Here is a 10,333-nt window from a genome sequence, read left to right on the forward strand (position 1 = left end):
TTTCTTGATATTTATTTTCTATTATTTTGGTAGATTTTCACGGAAATCAGTCCCACTGTGGAGTTATTATATGTCTCTCCCGTAGAACTGTTGGAAGGCGGCACTGTTTTTCTTTCACCTCACTTTCTGGACGTTCTTTTGGATACCCGTAAAACTTCGGGTATTTCTGATTCATCCATAGTTTTCCATGTGGTGCAACAGCCTCGCTATGGTCAATTGTTGCAATTCTCTCCCGAGAAAAATAACTTCGTTACTTGTCGCACTTTCAATATGGTAGACTTATCCACCGATAAGGTTAAATATGTACACAATGGTATGGAAAATTTCAATGATCATGCCACCCTAGACATGCAAATCTATGGCGATATACACAAAGTTCCTGAGAACCTTTTAGGCAAACACCGTTTTATGCTACATGCAAATATCACTCCGATCAATGATCCGCCCCAGCTGAAAGTACCATCCAATAAAATTCTTCGAGTTATAGAAGGTATAGAAAAGAGCTTGGATGTAGATTTGTTTAACATACAAGATCCCGATAGTCCTGCTAATGTTCTGGTCTATACCATTTTACCCTCAACAAATCCTCAAGAGGCTTTTGGACGTTTTATGGTAAATGGCCAATCGACCATGACATTTTCCCAAGCCGATGTCAACATGGGTAAAGTCACATTTCTATATAATGCCACAACTTCGGAAACCTTTAGTTACAAATTGCTAATGCAAGTATCGGATGGTATTGAAACTAGTGATACCGTGTTCCTTTCCGTTTCCGTACATCCAATGGAATTGGGGTTGGTTAACAATACCGGCCTCATAATGATACACAAATCTTCATTATTGATAACACCCTCGAATTTATCCATTGGCACTACAACAGTTGTAGAAAATATTGATATCCGCTATGATATAGTAAAGCCACCTCAGTATGGTTCCATTCAACGGCTGAGACAGGTAGATGCCACCTGGGTTAATGTCGACTGGTTTAGTGATAGTCAAATGTTGTTGGGTCACATACGTTACGTGCACAATCATGATTTGCCTTGGCAAGATGAATTTAAGGTAGGAGGGATTTTAGGTTTTGAAGAATTCCATTTTATAATAATTTTATTTGTATTTTCCAGTTTATTGCCTCGTATGGTTTCATTACTACCCAGACATTTGATTTTCGCATTATTTTTACACGCCTACGCATTAATTCTCGCAAACCTTCTATAATTGCGATAAATGGATCCCGAGAATTTATATTGACGAGCGATGTGTCCTACGAAACGGTGCCAATTGAGACGTTTCCTCGTAATATTATTTATAAAATTTCGAATCCTACGAAATATGGCAACATTTATGTGGAAGGGTCAAGGAAATTTGCAAAGGTAAGTTCAGATATAGTCCACTTCTAGTTTAGTTCAGTTCTAGTTTAATTCTAGTTCAGTTCTAGTTCAGTTCTAGTTCAGTTCTAGTTCAGTTCTAGTTCAGTTCTAGTTCAGTTCTAGTTCAGTTCTAGTTCAGTTCTAGTTCAGTTCTAGTTCAGTTCTAGTTCAGTTCTAGTTTTTCAGTTCTAGTTCAGTTCTAGTTCAGTTCTAGTTCAGTTCTAGTTCAGTTCTAGTTCAGTTCTAGTTCAGTTCTAGTTCAGTTCTAGTTCAGTTCTAGTTCAGTTCTAGTTCAGTTCTAGTTCAGTTCTAGTTCAGTTCAGTTTCTAGTTCAGTTCTAGTTCAGTTCTAGTTCAGTTCTAGTTCAGTTCTAGTTCAGTTCTAGTTCAGTTCTAGTTCAGTTCTAGTTCAGTTCTAGTTCAGTTCTAGTTCAGTTCTAGTTCAGTTCTAGTTCAGTTCTAGTTCAGTTCTAGTTCAGTTCTAGTTCAGTTCTAGTTCAGTTCTAGTTCAGTTCTAGTTCAGTTCTAGTTCAGTTCTAGTTCAGTTCTAGTTCAGTTCTAGTTCAGTTTCTAGTTCAGTTCTAGTTCAGTTCTAGTTCAGTTCTAGTTCAGTTCTAGTTCAGTTCTAGTTCAGTTCTAGTTCAGTTCTAGTTCAGTTCTAGTTCAGTTCTAGTTCAGTTCTAGTTCAGTTCTAGTTCAGTTCTAGTTCAGTTCTAGTTCAGTTCTAGTTCAGTTCTAGTTCAGTTCTAGTTCAGTTCTAGTTCAGTTCTAGTTCAGTTCTAGTTACAGTTCTAGTCAGTTCTAGTTCAGTTCTAGTTCAGTTCTAGTTCAGTTCTAGTCAGTTTCCTAGTTCAGTTCTAGTTCAGTTCTAGTTCAGTTCTAGTTCAGTTCTAGTTCAGTTCTAGTTCAGTTCTAGTTCAGTTCTAGTTCAGTTCTAGTTCAGTTCTAGTTCAGTTCTAGTTCAGTTCTAGTTCAGTTCTAGTTCAGTTCTAGTTCAGTTCTAGTTCAGTTCTAGTTCAGTTCTAGTTCAGTTCTAGTTCAGTTCTAGTTCAGTTCTAGTTCAGTTCTAGTCAGTTCTAGTTCAGTTCTAGTTCAGTTCTAGTTCAGTTCTAGTTCAGTTCTAGTTCAGTTCTAGTTCAGTTCTAGTTCAGTTCTAGTTCAGTTCTAGTTCAGTTCTAGTTCAGTTCTAGTTCAGTTCTAGTTCAGTTCTAGTTTCAGTTCTAGTTCAGTTCTAGTTCAGTTCTAGTTTCAGTTCTAGTTCAGTTCTAGTTCAGTTCTAGTTCAGTTCTAGTTCAGTTCTAGTTCTAGTTCAGTTCTAGTTCAGTTCTAGTTCAGTTCTAGTTCAGTTCTAGTTCAGTTCTAGTTCAGTTCTAGTTCAGTTCTAGTTCAGTTCTAGTTCAGTTCTAGTTCAGTTCTAGTTCAGTTCTAGTTCAGTTCTAGTTCAGTTCTAGTTCAGTTCTAGTTCAGTTCTAGTTCAGTTCTAGTTCAGTTCTAGTTCAGTTCTAGTTCAGTTCTAGTTCAGTTCTAGTTCAGTTCTAGTTCAGTTCTAGTTCAGTTCGTTCAGTTCTAGTTCAGTTCTAGTTCAGTTCTAGTTCCAGTTTCTAGTTCAGTTCTAGTTCAGTTCTAGTTCAGTTCTAGTTCAGTTTCTAGTTCAGTTCTAGTTCAGTTCTATTCAGTTTAGTTCAGTTCTAGTTCAGTTCTAGTTCAGTTCTAGTTCAGTTCTAGTTCAGTTCTAGTTCAGTTCTAGTTCAGTTCTAGTTCAGTTCTAGTTCAGTTCTAGTTCAGTTCTAGTTCAGTTCTAGTTCAGTTCTAGTTCAGTTCCAGTTCAGTTCTAGTTCAGTTCTAGTTCAGTTCTAGTTCAGTTCCAGTTCAGTTCTAGTTCAGTTCTATTTCAGTTCTAGTTCAGTTCTAGTTCAGTTCTAGTTCAGTTCTAGTTGAGTTCTAGTTGAGTTCTAGTTCAGTTCTAGTTCAGTTCTAGTTCAGTTCTAGTTCAGTTCTAGTTCAGTTCTAGTTCAGTTCTAGTTCAGTTCTAGTTCAGTTCTAGTTCAGTTCTAGTTCAGTTCTAGTTCAGTTCTAGTTCAGTTCTAGTTCAGTTCTAGTTCAGTTCTAGTTCAGTTCTAGTTCAGTTCTGGTTCAGTTCTAGTTCAGTTCTGGTTCAGTTCTAGTTCAGTTATAGTTCAGTTCTACTTCAGTTATAGTTCAGTTCTTCTTCAGTTCTGGTTCAGTTTTAGTTCAGTTCTTTTGTCACCACTAATATTTTTTCTTCACTCTTGTAGGAAATGGACTCTTTTACCCAACTTGACATCGATAAAAATCGCATACGCTATAAAACTCATCACAATTCCTATTCCAGTTTCTCCGATTATCTCGAATTTATTGTCTCTGTAGCTGAGTGTGATGATGTAGTGGGTCAATTGAAAATCATGTTTACACCTTTGGAGGAGTTAACCAGTAAAATGTCGTATCAAACACCCGAAATACTTCATGTTCAAGAAGGTGATAGAGCATTAATAACAAAAAATCATTTTGAAATACGTTTCAATATCTATGAAAGTCTTAAATTCCTCGTGACCAATAAACCGGAACATGGTACTCTGTGTCGTTACGATGAGCGTGATATGAAACTTTTAACCATAACAGAGTTTACTTTGGAACAATTGTTTTTGAATGAAATTTACTATTGTCATGACGACACCGAGTCCACAGATGATTCGTTTGATCTGTTGATCTTATCCAGTGATGATACGGATTTGCAGTTTGTTTCTAACATTGAGGTTCGCATTAAATTGAATAATGATAATCCTCCGTATCGTACTATGGAGCGTATTTTCCATGTTATGCGTGGTGGCATACGTACTTTAAATACAGAGGTTTTGCAGTATTTGGATGCTGATGTTAACACCAATAGTTCAGATATTCATTATATCCATATATCCTGTACAAATGGTGCCTTTTATAAGTCGGGTCATTTTGTGGATAGTTTTACCCAAGATGATATTGCCAATCGTCGCATTATGTTTCAACATAGTGGTGCTGATGTGGGTACAGCTTCGTTTATTGTTACCGATCGCCAGCATGAAGTTAATGGTCTGTTGGAGATACATGCTTCCGATGCTTTTGTTTCTATGCTGCCCACTAATGCCACCATAGTGCAGGAGGGTAAATTTGTTATTTTACGCAATAAAGATTTTATATTGGAAACAAATTTGGATATGAAATTGGATGAGATTTACTATGAGGTTACTAAGCCGGCCTATGGTATCGTTAAGTATTTGGGTAGACCACGGGCAACAGAAGATGGTTCTTCATCTTCTACTTTACATTATAAGTCCTCGAATTTGACTTCTTTGAATAATTTTACACATTTGGATATTGAGAGGGACCGTTTGGTGTATTGGAATACCGAACCCGCTACCATGGATAAAGTGAGGTAAGTGGGAGATCTTGTATTTATGGAGAAAGTATGATTTTATGGGTTTTTTGTTATTTTTATAGGTATCGAGTTCATATTAAGAATATCACAGCCGAGGGTGAGGTTATGTTTCGTATATATCCTTCAGCTTATTGGGAATCTTTGCAAGTAAAGAAGAATCAAACTTTGTATGTGGAAGAGTCAACAAGTGTTTTGATATCGAGAGATATTTTAGAGGTGAGTTTTAACATTTTGGAAAAATATTGGAGGATTGTATTCCGAAAATTTTGAATGATCCACGATATAGTAAGAAAAATTAGTCATACCGTATGATACTGGTGTGTGCCGGGAGTAATAGTGTGTAACAACTGGGGAAGCCATTTCTCCCAACGACAATCGCTATAACGCCATGATTTCGGACTTTTATGGGATGATCTAGTATTTCTCTGGTTCCAGCAGATCTGACAATCAATGTTTTGTGCAAGAGTTTGGCACTTGTATTATCAGTTAACTTTTCGATCTTTATTGGCCGCATTGTAGCTGCGATTTGACGTCTTTAAGTTTTTGCCAAAGATCTATTCTATGACGTTATGGATCCGACCAAGAGTTTTGATTAAATTAATAGTTGATACTTGATTTAGTTAACTCAAATGATCCCAGTTTACCTCAACGATAATATTAAACATTTTTCATTTTCTCCCCTTTAAGGTCGTTCACCCCAACATCTCTCCCGGAGACATAACCTTCCTGGTAACCTCTTCTCCCCTACATGGCTACTTGGAAATGCAATCTATGTCTTTCGATGATGAATACAACTGCAAGGTATTCGATCAATTGGCCATAAATACGGAAAAAATGTTCTACATACAGGCGGGAGTAAATCAATCTACCGATTATTTCGTTTTCGATGTTACCAACGGCATAACATGGCTAAGGAATCTAATGCTACGCATTGTTATCATACCCGAAAAGTTATATATGCATTCGAATGTTATATCTGTGGTAGAGGGTAAGACGGTACAGTTAAGTGCCTCCGATATACAACCATTTTCCGAATACTATAGAGGCAAAATATTGGAATATATTATAACTATAAATCCTACATCGGGTTATATAATGGCTGCCAATTCAAAGGTAAAAAGATTTACACAAAAACAACTGGATCAGGGATCCATTCAATACATACACAATGGCAGTGAAAATTCCACCGATACCATGACTATCATAGCAACGGCACGCAATAAGGAAAGTGAACCTTTTGAATTGGAATTTTCCATAATTCCAGTAAATGATGAACTGCCCATGGTAGTTACAAATACCGGGTTGCAAGTGTGGAATGGAGGAAGATATGTCATACGTTATACGGATTTAAGTAAGTAGAGAAGATTTCAAGTAGTTTGAGAAATTAATTAATTTATTTTTATTCCTTTAGTGGCTCGAGATTATGATACACCCGCTGAAAATCTTACATTTATTATACATCACATCTATGGTGGTTATTTAGCTTATAAAACGGCCCCAGAAAGAAAACTTGAAGCCTTTACCCAGAATGATATAAACAATGAACAGATTTATTTTATACACGACTCCAATTCTCGGCGTAATGAAATGTCTTTTATTGTCACCGATGGTTTATTCAACACCACCGAGCAATTGCTTAATATCGCCATTAAACCCATAGAAATTATCGAGGATCGTAATGAGAATTTACATGTTTTTCCTTTGACTAAAAAACAAATCTTACGTGATCATTTGTTCTTCAAATGTTCCGATGAGGAGAGAGAAATACGTTATAATATTACGGTACCACCTAGTTTGGGTCGTATTATTAATGAGGACATGGAAACGGAAACGGGTTCAGCTCGAGAAGTTTCCGAGTTTACCCAAGATGATATAGATAATGGTCGTATATTCTATGAACATACAGCAGTTATTATAGAATTTCGCATAAATGATTCGTTTTATTTTGATGTTATTGCCGAGCGTAGCGATCGTTTGTTGGATCAGAAATTTAATATTGAAATATCGGTGTCTTCAGGAGGTTTGCTGAGATTTTTACCGGTCTCCAAATTGACCGTAGATGAGGGCGGTTCGGTGCCTATAAAATTGGATTTTTCCAAAATGTTGGAATATTTGAAGACTCGGGCGGGTTTGAATAATCCCGAATTGTATATAGAGGCTTTTCAGAAACCCAGTCATGGCTCTATAGGTTTGGGCCATGAATTTAGACCCCTGCAAAAGTTTCATCCTAGTGATTTCTTTACCAAGAAGGTGTATTATATACACGATCATAGCGATACTTTGGAGGATACGATTTTGATGTCGGTGTACTTGGAACAGGGGTAAGTTGGAGTCTTATATTTATATAGAAAACAATTTTTGATATTTTTCTTTTAACAGCAATATTTTCCTGTGTAATCTCACCATTCCTGTCTCCATAAATCCAATTAATGATCAAATCTTTAAGCTGGTAACACACTCCCCCCAAATGACTGTAGTGGAGGGAGAAAATCGCACTATTACGCGCAATGTGCTCTTAACCGAAGACAAAGACACTCCGCCTGAAGAAATTATCTATGATGTTATGAGTGGCCCCACCTTGGGAGTTTTAAAGAAACTCTCTAAAGATGGCGAGGCCGAGGAATTACTGGCCTATTCCAATCAATTTACCCAGGCAGATATTAACAATGATCGCATAGTCTATGTACATTTTGGAACACCCCAGTCCACTACTTTCTGTTTTACCGTATCCGATGGTAAATTCAATCCAGCCTATGAGGTCTTTACCATCAAAATAGCTCCCATTTCTTTGTTGCCGGCCGATCAACAAACCCCTGTAGAAGTGCAACAGGGTTCTACTACAGCGGTAATGAAATTGGATCATATTGGTTTGAGAACCAATGTTCAACCGGTACGATTAGCCTATAACATAACCAATTCTCCTTTGTATGGCATAATAGTGCTAAAACATCAGCCCACTTTGAGGTTTAATCAACATCTTTTGGAAACGGGCCAGATCAATTATATGCAAACCGATTTGAATAGATCAAATGATACTTTTCAGGTATCAGCTTATGTTCCGGGCACCAATTATGCTGCCACTATAGATGTTTTAGTGCAAGTGGAACCGGTTATCAAAATTACCGATATATCCATGAAGGGTGTAAAGGAGGGAGAAAAGATACGTTTGATGTCTTTATTGGTGGCCGATAATCCTTTATCGTTGAAACTAAATAAATTTAATCCGAAATTTTTAATAACCAAACTGCCCACTACGGGACAAATAAGAAAAATTATACGTAGCACCGGGCTGGCAGCAGATAGTCCCAATGAAAGACCTACAAATACTTTCTCCTATAAGGAATTAAGAAGTGGCGTAGTGTATTTTATACCTTACGAAACGGTGGAGGCAACTGTACAAGATGTGGATAGATTTGATTATCAATTACATATAAAAACAGTACAGCCGGCTCAGGCCTCAGTGAAAATTGTCTATCGGCAAGCTTTGGAAGATAATGGCACGGTTACTAAGGCCGCCACCGATTTCTCTTTAAATTATGTAGCCATTATTTGTGCTCTCATTATATTGCTCATGTGTATTTTGATTATAATGCTGATATTAAAATTCCGTTATTTGAAACGCCACAAGGCAAATATATCCAAAGATCAACCGCCCTCTTTACCCTGCCCACCAGATCTAACTTCAGTTTCACCTCAGCATCATCTAACACATCATCATACGCATCATTATGCCAGCTCAGAGGCTGACTCAGTGCCCGTTACTGGTAACTCAACACCTTTACCTGGTTTTAGTAATATACCTCACTGTAAAATTATACCAGTTGAATCGTATAAACACGACTATCCAGACTATGATCCCGATGAAGATGAAACCGATGATCCCTGTGATGCCCAACAAATGATGCTGCCACAACGCTATAATCCCTATCAATTGGAAAATGACACTTGGAGTTCTTCCTGTGATATGGCAAATGATTTTGGTGGTTACTCTAGTGTACCGCAGAGTACAGGGCAAGCGGCATCAGCCACACCGCCTTCGGCGCCGCCTAGTAATCCCTTGCTAAGGCGTAATCAGTATTGGGTCTGAGCATCACTAATGTTTGTAGGTTTAAGTCACATTGTTCTTTTTTTTCTTCTGTTCGTGCTAATTAGTGCTTTAAAAGTGCCTTTTTAAAACATTTACAAATAAGTACTCATTTAAAACAAAAAAAAAAAAAAAATACTTAATTTATTAATTTTCACTTAATTTTGTTTAAATAATCTTAAGAGTTTTTTCAACACATTTTAATATTAAACGCAATTCGTATTGTTTTAAATTTAAGCCAAATTTGCCAGTGTTGTATGTTTTATTTAAGAGGTTTCTTTTTGTAAAATAATCTAACTTTAAGTTTAAATAATAATTTTAATTGCATTTCTATAAGTAATTATTTAACAGAAATTCTGTTTAAATTGCCATTTCTTCATGTTGCCATAATTTAAATTCTATTCATTTAAGTGGGGGAAAAATGTTATATCATTAGATATAAAATAACCTAAATTATTGTATTTATAATGTTTTAATAACCAGATTTTTTTCATTGGGTTATATGGGGTTCGAAATGAATTGTATTTTTTTACAAACAGCATATCGTAGTTTAAAGTAATCTTAAGTTGTAGTTAAGGAAGTAAGAAACTTTTTATAAAACGAAATAATTTAAAATAAATGACAATAACTTTAAATTAAATGATTAATTTTTGGATGAAAACATAAAAGTCCATTTATTTTGGAAACTAGAAGAGGTAGAGCCAAAACAACGATAATCTGTGATCACTTTTATTTCCCATTAAAAATCGATATTTCCCAATAAAAATCGATTTTTGAAAACATAAAAGTCCATTTATTTTGGAAACTAGAAGAGATAGAGCCAAAACAACGATAATCTGTGATCACTTTTATTTCCCATCAAAAATCGATATTTCCCAATAAAAATCGATTTTTAAAGTGAAAACATAAAAGTCCATTTATTTTGGAAACTAGAAGAGATAGAGCCATAACAGCGATAATCTGTAATCATTTTTATTTCCCATCAAAAATCGATATTTCCAAATAAAAATCGATTTTTTAAGTGAAAACATAAAAGTCCATTTATTTTGGAAACTAGAAGAGATAGAGGCAACACTTTCATTTTCCATCAAAAATCGATATTTTTCAATAAAAATCGATTTTTTGGGTGAAAACATAAAAGTCCATTTTGGAAACTAGAAGAGATAAAGCCATAACAACGATAATCTGCGATCACTTTTATTTTCCATCAGAAATCGATATTTTTACACCAAAAATCGATTTTTTGGCTAAAAATATAAAAGTCCATTTATTTTGAAAACTAGAAGAGATAGAGCCAAAACAACGATAATCTGTGATCACTTTTATTTTCCATCAAAAATCGATATTTTTCAATAAAAATCGATTTTTTGGGTGAAAACATAAAAGTCCATTTATTTTGGAAACTAGAAGAGATAGAGCCAAAACAACGATAATCTGTGATCACTTT

General features: G+C 35.7%; 1 protein-coding gene across 1 annotated transcript in view; it reads left to right on the forward strand.

Moving 5' to 3' along the window:
- The window catches only part of LOC119607029 (chondroitin sulfate proteoglycan 4), a 31,358-nt gene extending 21,967 nt beyond the window's left edge, over window positions 1-9,391 (forward strand). Inside the window, exons 6-12 of the mRNA XM_037960747.1 lie at window positions 34-1,062; window positions 1,125-1,373; window positions 3,646-4,799; window positions 4,865-5,018; window positions 5,490-6,153; window positions 6,214-7,123; window positions 7,182-9,391. Of these exons, the coding sequence (XP_037816675.1) occupies window positions 34-1,062; window positions 1,125-1,373; window positions 3,646-4,799; window positions 4,865-5,018; window positions 5,490-6,153; window positions 6,214-7,123; window positions 7,182-8,889 (5,868 nt within the window). The 3' untranslated portion in view covers window positions 8,890-9,391. The remainder of the gene's footprint in view (window positions 1-33; window positions 1,063-1,124; window positions 1,374-3,645; window positions 4,800-4,864; window positions 5,019-5,489; window positions 6,154-6,213; window positions 7,124-7,181) is intronic.
- Window positions 9,392-10,333: the final 942 nt, after the last annotated feature.

Source organism: Lucilia sericata, unplaced genomic scaffold (genome assembly GCF_015586225.1).
Source record: "Lucilia sericata isolate MDLA Ls3-8-SP2 unplaced genomic scaffold, ASM1558622v1 Contig000646F_arrow, whole genome shotgun sequence".
NCBI classification, from domain to species: domain Eukaryota; kingdom Metazoa; phylum Arthropoda; class Insecta; order Diptera; family Calliphoridae; genus Lucilia; species Lucilia sericata.